The sequence below is a fragment of the Trachemys scripta genome, chromosome 3 (genome assembly GCF_013100865.1).
Source record: "Trachemys scripta elegans isolate TJP31775 chromosome 3, CAS_Tse_1.0, whole genome shotgun sequence".
NCBI lineage: Eukaryota > Metazoa > Chordata > Testudines > Emydidae > Trachemys > Trachemys scripta.
Window position 1 is genome coordinate 73,470,022 of NC_048300.1, and position 22,101 is coordinate 73,492,122.

General features: G+C 41.9%; 1 protein-coding gene across 1 annotated transcript in view; it reads left to right on the forward strand.

Annotated features, from left to right (window-relative positions):
* Positions 1-911: 911 nt before the first annotated feature.
* The window catches only part of ERO1B (endoplasmic reticulum oxidoreductase 1 beta), a 59,771-nt gene continuing 38,581 nt past the window's right edge, over positions 912-22,101 (forward strand). The window contains exons 1-2 of the mRNA XM_034765060.1: positions 912-1,218; positions 14,878-14,997. Of these exons, the coding sequence (XP_034620951.1) occupies positions 1,117-1,218; positions 14,878-14,997 (222 nt within the window). The 5' untranslated portion in view covers positions 912-1,116. The remainder of the gene's footprint in view (positions 1,219-14,877; positions 14,998-22,101) is intronic.

Consider the following 22,101-nt stretch of genomic DNA (forward strand, 5'->3'; position numbering starts at 1 on the left):
GGAGCAGAGCAGCCGCGGGAGAGGAAGTACCCGGCCGGCATTTTCCCGGACATGTTTGGCTTTTCGGCAATTCCCCCCGGATGGCGGTTTGATTGCCGAAAAGCAGGACATGTCCGGGAAAAACCAGACGTATGGTAATCCTAGTGTAACCATGTTGCAGATGACAGAGAAGGATTAAATGAAGTGTCTCAGGTCACGGAACAAATCATTTTCAGGAAAGGACAAAGAACTCAGGGGTCCTCAGACCCACGCCATGGTCTCAGTACAAGATGGTATTGCCATCACCATAGTGGCCTCCTGCAATTGTCAAAATATGGCTATTTTTATTTAAAAACAATCCTATATTTTGCAATAACGGCCCAAACCCCAGCAGCAGTGAATTAGGAATTATAACTGGTTTCAGGCACCAGGTTTGCCCGAGCTCCCCACTGATTTTGGGGGGTTACCATCACATTTTCTACCTTTAAAATAAATGAGTATTTCCCTGTGGGGCTGCACGAAGGAACCCCACTGACTGCGACGTGGGAATCAGCCAGTGACACGCTTGCCCCCCAGATGTGTGCGCCGGGCTCAGAGGCCACGCAAGGCGCGAACTAGAAGCCAGCCAGCTGTGCAGACGACGTCACAGTCACAGAAGGTTTTCTCGGACGCTCCCTAGCCCCTTGCGCAGGGGGAGGGGGACACGAGGCTCTGGGCAGCCCTAGCCCTGCCTTCCTCTCCCTCCCACTGACAGGTACTAAGTCACCTCCTCTTGTTTTGGAGGTGCGCGTGGTTATCTCTGATTGGCCGCCGCGGTGGCCCCGCCTCCTGTAGTCCCAGCCCCCAAACCGGACTGGGAAGTGCGGCCGGTTGGACTCCAATTCCCAGAGCGCTTTGCGCGGCCGGCGGCCGTTGGCGGCTGGGGGCCGGGCTGGCGCAGCGCACACGGGAGCGTGGCTGAGGCGGGCGGAGGTGAGCGCGGCGCCCTCTCCTGACAGGTGCCCGGCAGAGGCAGCGCCGACAGCGTTAGCCGGTCCCTGTGCACCCGGGTCCATCCTCTGCCCGGTGTCGAGCCCTTGGCCGCGCGGCGGAGCGGGGCGAGGGCCCCCCGGGGTGGCGGGGCGAGGGGGGAGCAGCATGAGCAGCGCCCGCGGAGCCGCCCGAAGAACAGCGGCGGGGACGGGGCTGGCGGTGAGTCTCCTGCTGCTGGGCAGCATCTGGAGTCCGGCGGAGGCCCAGGTGAGAGATGGGGCCCGGCGGGAGGGGTCGGCGGCTGCTGCCTGTGTCGGGGGCTGGGGGGACGGATCTTGGAGGAGGAGGAGGAGGAGGACTGGAGTTCCGGGCTTTCCTCCTTCGGCCAGTCCGCCGCTGGATAACGGCTCACATGTGTGCAGCGTTTTCTGTCCTGAGGGATCCCAAGAGCTTCGTGGACTCTGCGTTTGGTGCTGCTGGCTGCCCTCTGCTTCTGCTGATCCGAAGAGGGGGACTGCAGCTTGTCAGCAGTTTGCAGGACCAAGCATTATCTACTTTATATCTCTTTCCGCTGCCTCTTGCTGAGTGAGATGCGCTGAGGTTTCATTGGGGAGCTATTTTGGTTTCATTTGCTAACAGTAGCAGAGCAGATGTTTAATGTGGCTTACTTGTAACCGTGCCAAGGGGGTGCATAATTGGGGTATTCTATGAAATTTTGAAAAGATGAATGCACAGAGAAGTTCTCTGTTCTGGGATATAATATTTTTATACAAAGATTCAGACATTAAATAGAGTAGTTGCTTAATTCAGGAAGCAGTACTCTATATACATATGTACACATTTCATTCTAAATAATCCCAGAGTACTTCACAAGATATGGGTTGTATCATGCCATTCGTTTTTAAGCAAACCTCTGACTTCTTTAGGAAGTCTGTGGTAGGTATAGTATGGTCTATTGGTAGTACTTAAGGACCTGGGAGTTAGAGCTCGGAACAGAACTCAGGTCTCCTGTTACTTTGACTGCTCTTTAGTGATGGTGCATATAAATTAAGCTCTGTTACCCCCTTGTACAGATGGAGATAGTAATGCTTACCATTCTTTTTGAATTGTTTTGGGAAACTGAGAGCGTCATATGCCAAAAATACTATGGAAGTGGAGAGTCTTTTACTTTTATTTATCAGAAACAGCCATATCTAAGGTAGCAGCTGTGATGTGGGAGGGCAGGTGAAGCTTTGGCCAAAGAGACTAGGGAAAACCTATGGAATCATTGACATCCACGCAGAGCAAGCAGATTCTTGTTGTCTCTTTTGGTTGTTTTAAATATATATTTACATTTTAAAGGTTTTCATACTGTGAAACCTGCCCTACAGTAAGGACTGTCAATAATCACTTGCCCAGTATCAAAGGGGTAGCCGTGTTAGTCTGGCTCTGTAAAAACATCAAAGAGTCCTTGCATGCATCCGAAGAAGTGGGTATTCACCCACGAAAGCTCATGTTCCTATACGTCTGTTAGTCTATAAGGTGCCACAGGACTCTTTGCTGCTTGCCCAGTATAGATTACCTTTTATTTAAGTGAAACGAATCACTCAAGCCGGACAAATTCAAAGTGAAAATAAGGTGCACGTTTTTAAGTGAGAATGATTAACCGTTGAAACAAGCTACCTAGAGAAGTGGTGAATTCTTCTTGATGTCCTCAAATTACAGTTAACACTGGATGCCTTTCTGAAAGTTTTATGCTTTAGTGAAAAAAGAGTTAGTGGGCTCAATACAGGAGTAACTGCGTGAAATGTAATGGCCTGTGATATACAGGAGGTCAGAGTAAATGATCTCCTGGTTCCTTTTGACATTAAACTCCATGAATCTATGAAAATGTGTTGGAAATTTCATGGGATACATTAAATGATACATCCGTCCATATCCAAATTAAATTGCCTTTAAAGCAGGATTGGTGGTTTTTTTTGTTTTGTGTGTTTGTTTTTTGCTGGTGGTCCTTAGTGCTGTCATTAACAAACCTTAATGCAAGTTTCGCTGTATGTTTAATCTTTAAACTGGGAGGGTTGTCAATTGTTTTTTTTAAACCAAGGTTTATACATTTGTAGGGCTGTCGATTAATCACAGTTAACTCTTGATTAACTCAAAAAAAATTAATTGTGATTTTAAAAATCACGATTAATTGCACTGTTAAACAATAGAATACCAATTGAAATTTATTAAATGTTTTTGGATGTTTACTACATTTTCAAATATATTAATTTCAATTACAACACAGAATACAAAGTGTACAGTGCTCACTTTATATTATTTGCATTACAAATATTTGCTTTGTAAAATGATAAATAATAATTTTCAAATCACCTCATACAAGTATTGTAGTCCAATGTCTTTATCATGAAAGTGCAACTTACAAATGTAGTTTTTTGTTATATAACTGCACTCAAAAACGAAACAATGTAAAACTTAAGAGCCTATAAGTCCACTCAGTCCTACTTCTCGTTCAGCCAATCACTAAGAGAAACAAGTTTGTTTACATTTATGGGAGATAATGCTGCCCACTTCTTAATTACAATGTCACCTGAAAGTGAGAATAGGCATTTGCATGGCACTGTTGTAGCTGGGGTCTCAAGATATTTACGTGCCAGAAGCGCTAAAAATTCATATGCCTCTTCATGCTTCGGCCATTGTTCCAGAGGACATGCTTCCATGCTGATGACGCTTGTTAAAAAAATAATGCGTTAATTAAATTTGTGATTGAAGTCCTTGGGGGAGAATTGTATGTCTCCTGCTCTGTTTTACCAGCATTCTGCCATATATGTTTCATGTTATAGCAGTCTCTGATGATGACCCTGCGCATGTTCGTTTTAGGAACATTTTCACTGCAAATTTGACAAAATAAGAAGACACCAATGTGAGATTTCTAAAGATAGCTACAGCACTCAACCCAAGATTTAAGAATCTGAAGTGCCTTCTAAAATCTGAGAGGGACGAAGTGTGGAACATACTTTCATAAGTCTTATAAGAGCAACACTCTGATGTGGAAACTACAGAACCCAAATCACCAAAAAAGAAAATCAGCCATCTCCTGGTGGCATCTGTCTCAGATGATGAAAATGAACATGCGTTGGTCCGCACTGCTTTGGATCGTTATTGAGCAGAACTCGTCATCAGCATGGACGCATGTCCTCTGGAATGGTGGTTGAAGCATGAAGGGACATATGAATCTTTAGTTCATCTGGCATGTAAATATCTTGTGTCGCCGGCTACAACAATGCATGCGAACGCCTGTTCTCGCTTTCAGGTGACATTGTAAACAAGAAGCAGGTAGCATTATCTCCTGAAAATGTAAACAAACTTGTTTGTCTGAACAACTTGGTTGTCTGATCAAGAAGTAGGACTTGTAGGCTCTAAAGTTTTACATTGTTTTATTTTTCAATGCAGGGTTCTTTTTGTACATAATTCTACATTCATAGTTGAACCTTTCATGATAAAGAGATTGCACTACAGTACTTGTATTAGGTGAATTGAAAAATACTATTTCTTTTGTTTTTTACAGTGCAAATATTTGTAATAAAAATAAATATAAAGTGAGCACTGTACACTTTGTATTCTGTGTTGTAATTGAAATCAATACATTTGAAAATGTAGAAAACATCCACAAATATTTAAACAAATGGTATTCTGTTACTGTTTAACAGCGTGATTAATCATGATTAATTTTTTTAATCGCTTGACAGCCCTATATATTTGTAATAAAATATTAAACATGAAATAAAATATTTCAACTGCAGTTCAAATTCTAGATATCTATTACCCCCTGGTTCTTTACAGTGTTTTGACTACTAGTTTTCTGTCTCTCATTTTGCGTATGCAGCAAAGTGGTAAAACTGTGAGGAGCAAAACAAGGTATCCCAGTTGGTTTTCTAATGAGGAAATATGTTTAAGCAATTAAAATACAACCACCTGATAGCACACCTTTTAAGGTTGTCTGTATAAATGTGCTAACAGTGTTACTGCATTCATGTATTCTATGCAGAACTTGTATGTTTCACAAGATAACAAATTTAGATGTTTCTATAAATTCCATATTTTAAATGCATATAACTTAGCACTTAAATCTTGTTTAAGCATAATTTTTATAAAAGGTTGACTTATATTGGAAAACAAGTTAGAGGATTAAGTTTACCGGTTACATGGCATATGTAATAAAATATTTTTTAAAGTGTCTATTACACTTCCTGGAAACAAGATTGTGGGGTAGTCACTTTTGATCCATATTATACAAATAAAATTAAAAGTAATACAATAGTATTTTTCAATTTGTAATTAATTTGAATCTTATAGTTGCTAGTAAGACAGTGATGAGAGAATTGCATACATTGTGGTTATATTTAGCTGGTCTATTTTCCACTTCCTATAACACGTATGCATTGTGCATAACAGTTGTAACTGAAAAAATAATATCAACATTAATAATTTAAGTGCCTTGTTATGTTAGCTAGAAGTTTATCATTCTTCTCCTTCCTAAGGGGAGATATGATAGAGGTATATAAAATCATAACTGGTGTGGAGAAAGTGAATAAGGAAAAGTTATTTACTTGTTCCCATAATATAAGAACTAGGGGCCACTAAATGAAATTAATGGGCAGCAGGTTTAAAACAAATAAAAGGAAGCTCTTCTTCACACAGCGCACAGTCAACCTGTGGAAGTCCTTGCCTGAGGAGGTTGTGAAGGCTAGGACTATAACAGGGTTTAAAAGAGAACTGGATAAATTCATGGAGGTTAAGTCCATTAATGGCTATTAGCCAGGATGGGTAAGGATTGGTGTCCCTAGCCTTTGTTTGTCAGAGGGCGGAGATGGATGGCAGGAGAGAGATCACTTGATCATTACCTGTTAGGTTCACTCCCTCTGGGGCACCTGGCATTGGCCACTGTTGGTAGACAGGATACTGGGCTGGACGGACCTTTGGTCTGACCCAGTATGGCCATTCTTATGTTCTTAGGTCCTTATGTTCCTCAGTTTTATATATAAAACTGAACATTGCCGTGTTTTCCAAGGTAAGAAGTGGAATATTTAATGAGGTGTTGTAGATGTAATTTTTGTAAATAGACTTATTTTAAAAAAAAGTTTTACATATTTATTAGCACTAGAAATGTTTTCATTAAATTGTTAGTTAAATTTCAATTAAGTGTCTAAATCACTTCAGTGTCTAAATCACTTCCTCCAAAGACAAAAATTCCTTACAGTATCAGAAGTAAAAGTACTGTATAAGAAGCAGAAAAATGCTATGGACCAAATTCAGTTGTGGCATAAATTGATGCAACTCCTTTAAACTCACTGGAGGTGTGATAACTCATGCCAGGGCAGCATTTGGCCCTATACTTATCAAGTGAACTAACCAGTCTAGTTTCATTGTCCAAGATCAATGAAATGCAACTCCTCCCTCCCCCAAAAAATACCCCAACAACCCAGCGTGAATAGTGAAAAGTAATAGGTTTTTAATGTTGTTTGTTCTAATAATGTTTTAACACAGGATCTTTTTAAATGCAATTCTTTTTCTGACAATGTAGTAAAGAGAATTATTTCCATGCAAATATTCAAACACTAATAGAGAAGATGCAGAAACCTGTTACATTTAATTTACTGAATGATAGAGTACTTTGAAGTAAGATAAAGCTCTGAGTGTGGAATCCACACTAGTAGAACCGCTCTGTAAATTTAATGAGTAGCTTGAAATCCCTTAATCTATTTTGCTGGTTTATCATGAACGAGGGTTATCATCTTCCAGTGTTGTGCCTTGACGCACAATATGGGCCATATAAACACCTTCAAAGAGTATCTTAATACAATTATAACAGCGTTTCATTTTAAATACACTTTGCAAAGAGTTTTTTTGCTATTTATAAAAACATTGTCTCGCTTTTGAAAACAGATAATTGGAGTTTGTATTGTTTCTTATCTATGTTGTAAACACTGATATTTTTGATATTTTTTTAAAATTGTTTTATCTTTAGACTCAGGACTTCTCAGATGTCATCTTTCTCCTCATTTCTGAAGGGTCCATCTTTTATCTTCAGTGTTTTGTTGCTTGCTGAATAACTCTTAATTTGTGTTTGGAAGACTAAAACACAAGCTGTAGGTTTTAATGAAAAACAATAATGTGTAGCATTGTTCTATTGCCATTTCTATAGCTGACCATGGACTAAGATCTACAAGTATGGTTAAATTTATTAAAGGCATTTAAAAATGCTTTGTGTTTTAAATTGTAATTTTAGGCACTGATACTGCAAACACTCATGTGAGTAGCTAGGCTTACTTGAGTAACGACCAGTGGGATTAGTCATATAAGTATTTACAGGATCAAATCCTATGTGTGTCATTAAATAAGCCTCTGTACCAGATGACTGGAGGGTAGCAAATATAATGCTTATTTTTAAGAGACTCCAGAGGTGATGCTGGCAGTGACAGGCTGGTAAGCCTAACTTAAGTACCAGGGAAATTGTTTGAACTATAGTAAAGAGCATAATTATCAGATGCAAAAACATGATGTGTTGGAGAAGAGTCAACATAGCTTTTGTAAAGGGAAATCATGCCTCACCAATCTACTAAAGTTATTTGATGGTGTCAACAAGCATGTGAAGAAGGGTGATCAGTGGATATAGTGTGCTTGCGCTTTCAGAAAGCCTTTGACAAGGTCCCACACTAAAGGCTCTTAAGCAAAGTAAGCAGTCATGAGAGAAGAGGGTAGATTCTCTAATGGATCAGTAACTGGTTAAAAGATAGGAATCAAAGGGTAGGAATAAATGGTCAGGTTTCACAGTGTCGAGTGGTAAGTAGTAGGGTCCCCCAAGGATCTGGGACCAGGGCTGTTCCGCATATTCAAGGGGGTAAACAGTGAAGTAGCAAAATTTGCAGATGATACCAAATTACTCAAGATAGTTAAGTCCAAAGCAGACTGTGGAGAGTTACAAAGTGATCTCGCAAAACAGGGAGACTGGGAAACAAAATGGCAGATGAAATTCAGTGTTGATAAATGCAGATACAATATGATGGGGTCTAAATTAGTTATCACGCAAAAAAGAGATCTTGGAATCATCATGGTTAGTTCTCTGAATACATCTTCTCAACATGCAGCATAAGTCAAAAAAGCTAACAATGTTAGGAGCCATTATGAAAGGAATAGATATTGCTGTTATATAAATCCATGGTATGCCGACACCTTGAATGCTGCTTGCAATTCTGGTCACCCAAAAAGATACATTAGAATTGGAAAAAGTACAGAGAAGGGCAACAGAAATGATTAGGAGTATAGAACAGCTTCCGTGTGAAGAGCGTCTGGGACTGTTGAGCTTAGAAAAGAGATGATTAAGGGGTGATGGCATATAGGTCTATTAACATCATGAATGGTGTGGAGGAATTGAAAAGGAGATGTTGTTTACCCCTTCACATAACACAAGAACCAGGGGTCACCTGATGAAATTAATAGGTAGCAGGTTTAAAACAAACATAAGGAGATACTTCTTCACACAATGCAGAGTCAGTCTGTGGAACTGGGGGATATTGTGAAGGTCAAAAATATAACTGGGTTCAAAAAAGAATTAGATAAGTTCATGAAGCATAGATCCATCCATAGCCATTACTCAAGATGGTCAGGGATGCAACTGCATATTCCAGGCATCCCTAAACCTTCAAATGCCGGAAGCTGGGACTGGATAACATGGGAGGGATCATTCAAAATTGCCCTGTTCCGTTCATTCCCTCTGAAGCATCTGACGCTGTCTGTTGTCAGAGACAGGATACTGGGCTAGATGGACTATTAGTCTGACCCACTATGGCTGCTCTTATATTATTATTAAAACTGTAAGGTATGTAACAGTCTATTATTCTAATACTTTTCCTACTACATTCTGCAGATAAGTATCAAAATACTTTAAAGAGTTGGAAGTATAATGTAACTATTCCTCTTTTAGAAATGGGTTAACAGAACTTATTTTAAACTCAAAGTGAAGTATTTTAAGATAATGCAAGATTTTTATGTACATTAGGGGTTCAATCGCATAAGTTGGTAAACAATTTCTGTGACAGTACTATGCATCTCAGAAAATCATATTTTAACATAATATATCCTCCTGGTTTGGGAAATGTAGGCCCTTCAGGCTGCAACATGTTCTATAGAGACTGACTCCATTGAAGTACAAATTGCAGGACCATAGCATTAATCTCCATAGTTGCTACATTCGAATAGTATTGCACCTGGAGGTGAACTGATGCCAGTCCATGGCATCAGAAATTAGTTTTCTATTCTAAACAAGTGTAAAGTTAAGATATTGTCACCCCTCTTTGAGTTTAGAGGTTAGCCAAAATTCAGGGTCCTATGGTTTTGTTTGAGGAGAAATTGATGACACAGCCAGATACCTTTTGATACTATCCTGTTTATTTACAAAGAATGTACAAAGTCCTGTTTTCTTGAACATCGCAAGAATCAAAAGGCAGGAGACAATTTCTTTGCCCAATGGTTCAAGCCCCTTTCTAGACAGCACTTTGCCCAAAAGCTCGCATAGCTTTCACTGAGGGCCAGACTATCAATGCTTCTGTGGCTATGTCTAAGGGTATGTCTACACTACGAAATTGGATCGAATTTATAGAAGCCGGTTTTATAGAAATCGGTTGTATACAGCCGATTGTGTGTCCCCACATAAAATGCTTTAAGTGCATTAAGTTGGCGGACAGCGTCCACAGTACCGAGGCTAGCGTCGACTTCCAGAGTGTTGCACTATGGGTAGCTATCCCACAGCTCCCGCAGTCTCCGCCACCCATTGGAATACTGGGTTGAGAGCCCAATGCCTGAATGATGCAAAACAGTGTCACGGGTGGTTCTGGGTACATGTCGTCAGGCCCCTCCCCCTCTGTCAGAGCAACGGCAGACAATTGATTCACGCCTTTTTACCTGGGTTACCTGTGCAGACAACATACTACGCCAAGCACGGAGCCCGCTCAGCTCAGCTCACCGTCACCATATATCATCTGGGTGCCGACAGACGTGGTACTGCATTGCTACACAGCAGAAGCTAATTGTCTTTTGGCAGTAGACGGTGCAATATGACTGGTAGCCTTCATTGGCGATCTGGGTGCTGGCAGACGTGGGGCTGGCAGACGTCGGGCTGCATTGCTACACAGCAGCAGCCCCTTGCCTTTTGGCAGTAGATGGTGTATTACGACTGGTTCGATCAGATGATGGCTGAAACTCCGTATGTCCCCCAGTCATATTCTGCTGCCTTCCCAATGATTATGGCGGCTATCAGTTGTAGTACACTATTTTCTGCCAAGTGCCCAGTATTTTCTGCCTAGCACCCAGAAGATGCCGAGGGCTATCAGTCATGCTGCACCGTCGGCTGTCAGCTTAAGATGTAAAAAATAGATTTGTTCTGTATTCATTTGCTTCCCCCTCCCTCCCTCCCTCCATGAAATCAACGGCTTGCTAAACCCAGGGTTTTGAGTTCAATCTTTGGGGGGGGCCATTCTGTGTGACAGTTGTTTGTGTTTCTCCCTGATGCACAGCCACCTTTGTTGATTTTAATTCCCTGTACCTGTACGCCATGTCGTCACTCGCCCCTCCCTCCCTCCCTCCGTCAGACAATAGTTTCGCGCCTTTTTTCAGACCAGACGCCATAGCACTGGGATCATGGAACCAGATCACCACGGCAATTATGAGCACTATGAACACCACGCGCATTGTCCTGGAGTATATGCAGAGCCAGGACATGCCAAAGCAAAACCAGGACCAGCCGATGAGGTGATTGCAGCACGGCGACGAGAGTGATGAGGAAATTGACATGGACATAGACCTCTCACAAAGTACAGGCCCCAGCAATGTGCAAATCATGGTGTTACTGGGGTAGGTTCATGCCGTGGAACACCGATTCTGGGCCCGGGAAACAAGCACAGACTGGTGAGACCGCATCGTGTTGCAGGTGTGGGACGATTCCCAGTGGCTGTGAAACTTTCGCATGCCTAAGGGCACTTTCATGGAACTTTGTGACTTGCTTTCCTCTGCCCTGAAGCGCCAGAATACCAGGATGAGAGCAGCCCTCACAGTTGAGAAGCGAGTGGCGATAGCCCTGTGGAAGCTTGCAACGCCAGACAGCTACCCGTAGGTCGGGAATCAATTTGGAATGGGCAAATCTACTGTGGGGGCTGCTGTGATCCAAGTTGCCAGGGCAATGAAAGACCTGGTGATATCAAGGGTAGTGACTCTGGGAAACGTGGATGGCTTTGCTGCAATGGGATTCCCAAACTGTGGTGGGGCGATAGACGGAACCCATATCCCTATCTTGGCACTGGAGCACCAAGCCACCGAGTACATAAACCGCAAGGGGTACTTTTCAATGCTGCTGCAAGCCCTGGTGGATCACCAGGGACGTTTCACCAACATCAACGTGAGATGGTCAGGAAAGGTACATGATGCTCGCATCTTCAGGCACTCTGCTCTGTTTCAAAAGCTGGAGGAAGGGACTTTCTTCCCGGACCAGAAAATAACCGTTGGGGATGTTGAAATGCCTATCGTGATCCTTGGGGACCCAGCCTACCCCTTAATGCCATGGCTCATGAAGCCGTACACAGGTAGCCTGGACAGTAGTCAGGACCTGTTCAACTACAGGCTGAGCAAGTGCCGAATGGTGGTGGAATGTGCATTTGGATGTTTGAAAGCGCGCTGGCGCAGCTTACTGACTCGCTCAGACCTCAGCGAAAAGAATATCCCCATTGTTATTGCTGCTTGCTGTGCGCTATACAATATCTGTGAGAGTAATGGGGAGACATTTATGGCGGGGTGGGAGGTTGAGGCAAATCGCCTGGCCGCTGATTACGCGCAGCCAGACACCAGGGCGGTTAGAAGAGCACAGCAGGGCGCGGTGCGCATCAGAGAAGCTTTGAAAACGAGTTTTGTGACTGGCCAGGCTACGGTGTGAATCTTCTGTTTATTTCTTCTTGATGAACCCTCCGCCCCCTCCCTCCCGCCCGGTTCACTCTACTTCCCTGTAAACCAACCACCCCCCCTTTGAGCACCGCTTGCAGAGGCAATAAAGTCATTGTTACTTCACATTCATGCATTCTTTATTAATTCATCACACAACTAGCGGGATAATTGCCAAGGTAGCCCGGGATGGGTGGGGGAGGAGGGAAGGAAAAGGACACACTGCAGTTTAAAACTTTAACTCTTATTGAAGGCCAGCCTTCTGATGCTCGGGCAATCATCTGGGGTGGAGTGACTGGGTGGCCGGAGGCCCCCCCCCACCGTGTTCTTGGGCGTCTGGGTGAGGAGGCTATGGAACTTGGGGAGGAGGGCTGTTGGTTACACAGGGGCTGTAGCGGCGGTCTCTGCTCCTGCTGCCTTTCCTGCAGCTCAACCATACGCTGGAGCATATCAGTTTGATGCTCCAGCAGCCGGAGCATCGACTCTTGCCTTCTGTCTGCAAGCTGACGCCACCTATCATCTTCAGCCCGCCACCTCTCCTCTCGTTCATATTGTGCTTTTCTGTAGTCTGACATTGACTGCCTCCACGCATTCTGCTGTGCTCTGTCAGCGTGGGAGGACATCTGGAGCTCTGAGAACATATCATCCCGAGTCCACCGTTTTCTCCTTCTAATCTTCGCTAGCCTCTGTGAAGGAGAAACATTTGCAGCTGGTGGAGGAGAAGGGAGGGGTGGTTAAAAAGACACATTTTAGAGAACAATGGGTACACTCTTTCACGTTAAATTTTGCTGTTCACATTACACAGCATGTGCTTTCGTTACAAGGTCACATTTTTCCTCTTATATTGAGGGCCTGCCGGTTTGGTGTGAGAGATCACTCACGCAGTGCCAGGCAACAGATTTCAGCTTGCAGGCAGCCATGGTAAGCCACAGTCTTTTGGCTTTTTTAACCTTCCTAACATGTGGGAATGGTTTCAAACAGTAGCGCCCTCATTTCCCATACCAAGCACCCCTTGGGTTGGCCATTTAAAATGGGATTGCAATGTAAAAGGAGGGGCTGTGATTTCCGGGTTAACATGCAGCACAAACCCAACTACCCCCCCTCCCCCCTCCCACACCCAATTCTCTGGGATGATCACTTCACCCCTCCCCCCTACCGCGTGGCTAACAGCGGGGAACATTTCTGTTCAGCCGAGCAGGAACGGGCATCTCTGAATGTCCCCTTAATAAAATCACCGCATTTCAACCAGGTGACCGTGAATGATATCACTCTCCTGAGGATAACAAAGAGATAAGGAATGGATGTTGTCTGCATGCCAGCAAACACCGGGACCATACGCTGCCATGCTTTGTTATGCAATGATTCCAGACTACATGCTACTGGCCTGGCGTGGTAAAGTGTCCTACCATGGCAGACAGGATAAGGCAGCCCTCCCCAGAAACCTTTTGCAAAGGCTTTGGGAGTACACGAAGGAGAGCTTTCTGGAGATGTCCCTGGAGGATTTCCGCTCCATCCCCATACACATTAACAGACTTTTCCAGTAGCTGTACTGGCCGCGATTGCCAGGGCAAATTAATCATTAATCATTAAACATGCTTGCTTTTAAACCGTGTGTAATATTTACAAAGGTACACTCACCAGAGGTCTCCTGTGTGCCCTCAGGGTCTGGGAGCACGTTTTGAGTGAGTTCGGGGGTTACTAGTTCCAGGTCCAGGGTGATAAACATATCCTGGCTGTTGGGGAAACCGGTTTCTCCGCTTCCTTGCTGCTGTGAGCTATCTACATTATCTTCATCCTCATCTTCCTCGTACCCCGAACCCGCTTCCCTGTTGTGTGTTTCTCCATTGACGGAGTCATAGCACATGGTTGGGGTAGTGGTGGCTGCACCCCCTAGGATTGCATGCAGCTCCGCGTAGAAGTGGCATGTTTGTGTTTCTGCCCCGGACCTTTCATTTGCCTCTCTGGCTTTGTGGTAGGCTTGCCTTAGCTCCTTAATTTTCACGCGGCACTGCTGTGCATCCCTCTTATGGCCTCTGTCCTTCATGGCCTTTGAGACCTTTTTTAATATTTTGCCATTTTGTTTACTGCTACGGAGTTCAGCTAGCACTGATTCATCTCCCCATATGGCGAGCAGATCCCGTACCTCCCGTTCGGTCCATGCTGGAGCTCTTTTGCGATCCTGGGACTCCATCACGGTTACTTGTGCTGATGAGCTCTGCATGGTCACCTGTGCTCTCCTCGCTGGGGAAACAGGAAATGAAATTCAAAAGTTCGCGGGGCTTTTCCTGTCTACCTGGTCAGTGCATCTGAGTTGAGAGTGCTGTCCAGAGCAGTCACAATGAAGCACTGGGGGATAGCTCCTGGAGGCCAATAATGTCGAATTCCGTCCACACTACCCCAATTCCGACCCGCAAAGGCCGATTTTAGCGCTAATCCCCTCGTCAGAGGTGGAGTAAAGAAACCAGTTTAAAGGGCCCTTTAAGTCGAAAAAAAGGGCTTCGTCGTGTGAACGTGTCCAGGCTTAATTCGAATTAACGCTGCTAAATTCGACCTAAACTCGTAGTGTAGACCAGGCCTAATGCTTGCTTGCTGACTCTCTCTCTTGCCTTCTAACTTTCACAGACACACAAAACAAAATCTCTGCCCTCATATACCTTTTTTTTGTGTGTAAGCTACTATTTTTCAGCTGTCCTATTCCATAAAGGAGCTAAACTGTTGCTTGCACAAATTAAGGGTGGCTGTTACATCCAGTGGTTTCAGCAAGAGTTTAACCCAACTCATAACAAAACTAAATTGTCAATGATGCATTAATGTAATAGTTATCTAACTCCTCATCTACCTTTATTAAGAAAAATCTTTTAATTTTTGTTGGGGTTGAATTGTTTAACTAAGAACTATTTTTACTACCTTGAATCTTTTCCGGAAAGCAATAGAATATAATATATTCGTTTCTTGTAGCTCACCGGAGTGTTGGATGACTGCTTGTGTGATATAGAAAGCATTGATGACTTCAATACTTACAAGATCTTCCCCAATATACAGAAACTGCAAGAACGAGACTACTTCAGATATTACAAGGTACAGTGAGAATGGCACTTTCATACATAGCTAAGTGAAAACCAGTATATGATGGTCTATAGACTAACTCATTCTGATCTTCATTTTTCTTTTTTCTGAAATCTGATCAACTTCTTTCTTAGCAGCCCAAAACTCCCTTTTATCACTTGATAGTCTTTAATTTTTTGATTGAAAATTATGCTGTCTGAGCTCTGGTATTTGTCACTGATACAGGGCTTAACACAGCACTAAATCACTAATCCAATGGATAAGTGATTGTTTTACAGTTCAGTATTTTTGAATACCTATGTCTAGAAACTAAAGCAGCATACTCACTTTCCAGCAGTTGATAGCACTTGTTTCCTGGCAAGTCATCAGATATCAAGCTTAAAAATCATATTATGGTGACCTCCTTTCCTCACTGTGTCATCTAGAGAACAGATAGAGTTAGAAACCCATATGCTTTTATTCCTTTTGAAAACAGCAATCTTTATTTTCAAATAGTATAAAGCATTAATTTCTAACTGTAGTGGCTCTTGAGACATATGCTTCCAAAATTAGGCTGGTATTAGATGATGATCAAAATGACAAGATTTCAGAGCATAAGTGTGCCCTGTTTTATTAAATATCTTCCATATATTTGTTGTGGAAGAAGTCAATACTCTGATTCCTTCTCCTGGAGTAGTATGAAAGGCAAATTTGGGTCTCCTGCTACTCTTATAGCAGGGATATAGACAACTTTTTTATTTGATGGAGGTGAGCTTAAAGTTAAAATAAAATAATAAAATAGTTGTTTAATATCATTGTAATGAGTAGTTTTGTACTTTGGCTAAATCTGTTCACTTGTAATGAAAGTGAGATAAATGAGCTACAGTTCTAAACTCAGTTTTTCCTGTATTCATTAATGCAATCCCTAAATTTGGAGAAAGGGTTTAAAGTCCAATATTTTCTATGCCCCGGCATAGCAGTTCTAATTTCCATGTTCAAGAGGAGCTAGTTATGTACAATTTAGGTAGTGAAAATGGGACTCAAACAGTTTGAGTGTATATACAACATAGTAGTAATAAATTGTAACTTATTATGGTGCCTCTAGAGGGTCTAACCGAAATGGAACAAAAAACAAATAAAAAAACCCCAAAAGTAACTGTACCTAATATAAATACTGAAGCCAGTTGAGAGCTTGTCTACACAGTGTGTTAGCCCACACTGGAGAGGTGTAAATTCTAATGTGTACTAGCGTGTTGCGCACTGACTGGCCCAGACGGACCCTGCTGGCGCGCACTGAAGGATCCCTAGTGTACACCATCAGGGTCCACACGAGCCAGTTAGCGTGCCCTAGAATTTACACTCCTCTGGTGCAGATTAAAACACCAGATAGACAAGGCTTCAGCCTTGTAAACAAAAATTGTCCCACAGTACTCCTACCCTGCGATCATACAGCTTGTCTTCACTTCAACAGTTGGGCTGAGTTACTCCACTTGAGTTATTCCTCTCCACCCTCACTTGAGCTAATAGAACTAGAATAACCACAATGCAAAACACTCCAACTATACAGTGATTTAATTAACAGTCCAAAATGATGTAACAGAAGCTGCTGCATCCCCGCTGCATTTCTGTCTCCAGCGTCACCAGCACTCGACCTTCAATCCACATCCCCTGACAGGCTAGCTAGCTTGAGTTTAAACCACTGCTTAACTTGAGAAAGAGATTTTCCTGTGTGGATAGTAGTGGAGTTAGGGGTAAAATTCAAGTTATAGCTTGAGCTGACAATGCAGTGAAGACAAGCACATAGAAAATAAAATACAACAATGCTTATGATATTCCTTACCCCAATGGGCAGCAAACATGACTGTATTGCAAGGAAACTTTTTAGTGGAAGAGTTACAGGAATGAGCAACTTTGTACTGGAATATTTTGATAAATTAAAAAAAAGCACCAAAGCAGTTAAGGAATGTAGAAACCCATTATTTAAACGTTTGTAATTTGATAGATTCCTGACTAGTCAACTACATCTTTTATGCTGAAATTGTGACAAGATATCCAGTAATGCTCACTAGGGATGACTTCAATAATTCTGATTGTAGTGCTAGAGGCTGCAAGGATGGTCATGAGACTTCTTGCTAAATACTTTTTGGCTATTTTCCCCCGTGTAGTACAGTATTTTGTTAATTTGGGTGATTGCATAATGCCTGTATTTTCAGTGTCCCTTCTGCAAACACACATACCAAACATGTAATGGGTTCTAGTGCCTTTGTCTCATTTTGGGATTTGGAGTATCTCTACACCAATTTGTCTTTATGAAATAATCTGCAGTTTAAGGTTCTGTAGTAATCTTTCATCTAAAGTGGTCTACTGTATGTGGGCAATCTCCTGGTAAATTATTTGATGCCTGCATATTCTCGAGAAATAGCATATCAGAATATTTTACTATTCGCCCATAACTCCTCACCAGAAATAATGAGATTTTTGTAACTGGATCCTTTTTGTGGAAATCGGGAATAGAAAACATGTCTTTATGCACCTTTCTGTATTCCCGTCTTTGTTTTTGTGGTAGGGATTTTGCACTGTGTTTCTCTTTCCTCCACTTTGGTATCAATATGCTTAGAAAAAGAAAATACAACAAAAGTTAACTAGAATCCCAAATTCTGAAGCTTTGTGTATTGTTCTTCAAGGTTGGAGCTTTTAGAAAGAAAGGGAGTAGAGGGGAAGGGAGACTGCTAGGTAACTTCTGTTTGTTGTTTTAAGGGGTCTTGTCTAAGTACAAGTTGGTCACAGTTGTAATTTACATTACTAGAAAATATAGTTGTAATTTACTCTTATTTTTTTTAGTAGTCCAAATGAGTTGTTGAAAAGAAAATAAATTGTATTCTCTGCACTGCATGTCTTGTTCTTTGCTGAGGGATGAATTCCTGATCTGATGGACCTGAACTTAACACTCCTGAGTGTACCGAAGGAGTACAGTGCAGTTATCCAAATAGCACGGGGGACATGGATTTTAGTCATATAATCAGAAGTTCCTATAATCGAGATGGCAGGAGCCATTCAGTAGTCGGGGTCTCCCCCACATCCAGGGCCGCCTCCTCCTCCTCCTTGCAATCCTAGCAGGGGGTCTCTGTTCTGCACTGCCCCCTTCCGTGACAGTGGGGCTGTAGAGGACTCCGTGCACTAGTGCAGGAGCTATTCAGCATCAAGGTAGCCTCCACTTGTCATTGTCGTTCTCTTCACAGTCCTGGACAGAGCTATCTGCTTTATTAGCCGAACCTCTTCAATGCCTGAATCTCTTCCCATGGCCTCCGCAACATGTATCTCATGCTGGGGACAAGGAAGGGATTCAGGTAATTCAGAGGTTTGGGTAATAGAGTTTCAGTTAAGCGAGAGTATATAGTACAACCAAATTGAGTCTGAAGATTAAACTGTTTGTTTGTCTTGCAAATACTACTACATTAGAGCAGAAGAAATGGATATCTTGCTTGTGCAGGTCACTACTATGCTAAATTTCTCCTTCTGCTCTTTTCAAGAAGTAAACTTCATGCTGGTCTACACTGGGGGGATAGATCGATTACAACCCACCGATCTGGCAGGTAGTGAAGACGTACCCTTTGAGAAGAGTGGTGATAGCATATACAGAATTAGTGGTCTTCAAAATGGCAACTGTGCCCTACTGCAATTTGAAATATTCACAAGGCAATGGAAATGGGAGGTTGTTTTTCATATCGTTTCAGGTCAGAACATGCCAGTCAGGGACTAGATGGTTTAAGTGACAGAGAACAGCTTGTCCCTCAAGCATGAAGTAAGAGATTTCACTTTTTTGGTCCAGAAATTTGATTCTCTTCTCTCTCCCCCCACCCCCCCGGCTGCCAGGACAATGGAAGAAGAGCGATTGGAGGGGAAGAGTGAGGATCGTTGTATATAGTAAGAATTCAGGGTTCCACATCTCATTGCACCACAAATCAAATACCACATCTTGATACATCTTTTTTTTTTTCATAATATGGTTAGCCACATCATACGTAATGGCTAGAGAAACTGATTTTGAATATGATTTTTCGTTCTTGCCGCTGAGGTTCTGCTACAAAAATAATTGGCTTTAAAATCTGCAGTTTTAGCAGGTACTAATCTAGCCATTTTACCAATGAAATATTTTTGACCTTCAGTAGTTTATATCTTAACTTTTAGCCCCTGACCTGACCTCAGAATGCCTGTAGGGATACTTCTCCACTGCAGTAAAAGACTTATGGCACTGGCCCAGACCAGCTGATTTGGGTTTGCAGGGCTCAGGCTGAAGGGCTGAAAAATGCAATGTAGATGCTCTGGCTGGACCCAGGCTCTAAGACCCTGTGAGGGAGGAGGGTCTCAAAAACTGGGCTTCAGCCCAAAACCAAACATATGTGTTGCAAGTATTAGCCCTACAGTCTGAGACATTTGAGTCTGAGTCTGTTGATCCTGATTCTGAAATTCAATGCTGTGGGTTTTTTATTGCAGTGTAGACGTATCCTAGGTGTTAGTGGCGGGGAACTGGAAGTTGTGAGAGAGAAATGCTGTGGAAAAGTCAAACAGCCTAGATAGATTGACAAAGAAAAATATATGTCTATGATTAAAAGTAATCTGCTTTAAAAAAAAAAAAAAAAAAAAAAAGCTTATGCCCTGTTGATTCTTTATGATGTATCAGACGGCCTGAACTTAATATCAGGAATGTCATCTGGTCTTGGTCTGATTTTGTTGCAGAATTTATTGGAAATGGAATGGAAGCTTTTTTAGCCTTTAATTAACAGAGTACTGAATCTTTAACAAACACATCTTTTCCCACAATTGCTACGTAGGCATTTGAGTTAAATGTTTTTAAACAGTTGGACTAAAAATCACTTGTGCTCTTACTCAAATTTCCCTTGTCTGGTATTTTTGGTATCCAGCAGTTCTGCATTTGTCCATAGTTTTTTGGTAGGGGATTGTGGGCCAAGAGGAGAGAGAAAAGGTAGATGAGAACAACATATCTAATGTTTGTTGTGGGCCTTTTTTTTTTTTTTTTTTTTTTTTTTTTTAAGGCAGGAAGAAAAGAAAAGTTTTTCACAATAGAAGTGGCAGGGTGAGATAGCGCTTTGACCTCCTTTATGTATTATGGAGGGAAAAACGTTTAATGTCTACCAGGGCTTTGGAGCTGTGCTCCGGCTCCGCTCCAGCTCCAGGCAAAAACCTGCAGCTCCACTGCTTCGGAGCTGCTCCGTGCTCCAGCTCTGGGCTCCGCTCCAAAGCCCTGGTCTAACCTTATTTCCTTTTAAGAATCGTAAACTCCAGGCGATCTTGTGGTTTCTAACATATTTTTGAAGTCCTGCATTTAAGGCTAACTGCAAGCTATGTTGTAATTTGCAGCTGATCAAAGAAGTAACAAAGCATAGACTATAACATTGCTGAAGGGGAAGAAAATTAAATATAAGCATATATGTAAGTAATCTATCTTCTGCTTACTAGGGCAATCCAAAATTTGTTGAGAATAATATGACCAAAAGCATCTAATCATCTTCAGGGTTTGCACTTGAGTGAACTAAATTGCTTTTAAAACAAATTGACTTAATCCAGACAAATATTATTTAATGTAACTTTTAAAATGTGAAAGAAATACATGATGCATCTGATGGCACTGAGAATCCATTCCAGATGCCTTTGTTTTAGCAGTATATCAAGTCGGGGCTAGCATTTCTGTCTGTTAGTATCATTTGTTTCCGGGGTCAGGACAGAACATTGCTAATTCTCACTTTGCTACTAAAATTATTACAAAACAGTCAGGAGTCTTGCTCTACTTTTCAAAGATTTGTTAGTAGTTCTGTAGTGAGATCTTATTACTGAACTCTTATTAAGTTAGGGATTCTTGATTTTTTTTGTGGTGTGGACCACACCACAAAAAAATGTAGTCTTGTGGACCCACCTGCCCTTTCTTCATTCACAATTACATAATATCCCCATGTTAACTACACCAATTGCTAAACTGGAAGAGTAATCTTAGGGCAGTATTTAATATATTTGAGTTACCTATTAATGCAATTAGCAACGGGAAACAAGGAGAGCCAGCATTATATGACTAGACAACTCGCTACAGATCAGTTTGGCTACATCTACAGTAAATGCTGCAGCATATTGGCTAATATAATATGAAGTGATAACATAATTAAAAATTAGTCTACCTGTCAAAATAATAAAACATTCAATTTTGTGATGCAGCATACTTGAGACTCACATATTGTTCTCTTACTAAATCACAAAGTCTTATCTACCATGGTTTTGCCTACACTGATAATTTTTTTTCGGTTTAGCATTAGTGCAGCTCCTCGGTGCTAAATTATTGGGGAGAATCATTGAATCTTTGTACGCAGGATTTGAGTCTCCCAGCTAGTATGAATTAATGAGATTCAAGAATTGAATTACTCTAGAAGAGATTTAACTTTCAGGATTAATTTCAAATCTTCAGCTTTTAAGAGTTCTATGCTAAATTAGCATAATGTACATGGAGATTTAGAAATAACAAATGGCTAAAAACAAAACATTTTGAAAATCTCATCCCCTTCTCTTGTACCTAACAGATCAATTAATTCCTGAGTTCTGAATTCCACTTTTCTTCTGCAACTGCAGCAGAAGTTATAAATTCCTCCAAAATACAGGAAAACAAAAAAGAAATCTCAATGCAAAATTACTTTAAAACAAAACAAATTGAGCATCCCCCAAATGGATGAATTTAAAGCACTTCTTGCATTGTAAGGCAGTTAGCTAAGGGAAGGCAGATTGAATATGATTTTTGTTTTTTCCATCTGAGCTACTATTTCAGAAGGTCTTGATGTTTTCCATCAATTGATTCTTGCCATGCAAAGCAGTTCTGACTAGAGAATGTTTCTCTTATTTTTAGCCTGTATGAACTTAGTGTGATAGACCCAGACCATTTGGGAACAGAAGAGTAGCAGAAGGGAGATATACTGGCTACTGGATAAGTAGTTTTCTGTTCCCTGAGTGACCAGAGCAGGGGCTGCTCCAGGCTAATAGACCACCTGACTCCAATTAACCTGCTAAGAGTCAGGTGAGGCAGTTAAGCACCTGACTCTAATTAAGGCTCCTCCGATGCTATAAAAGGGCTCACTCCAG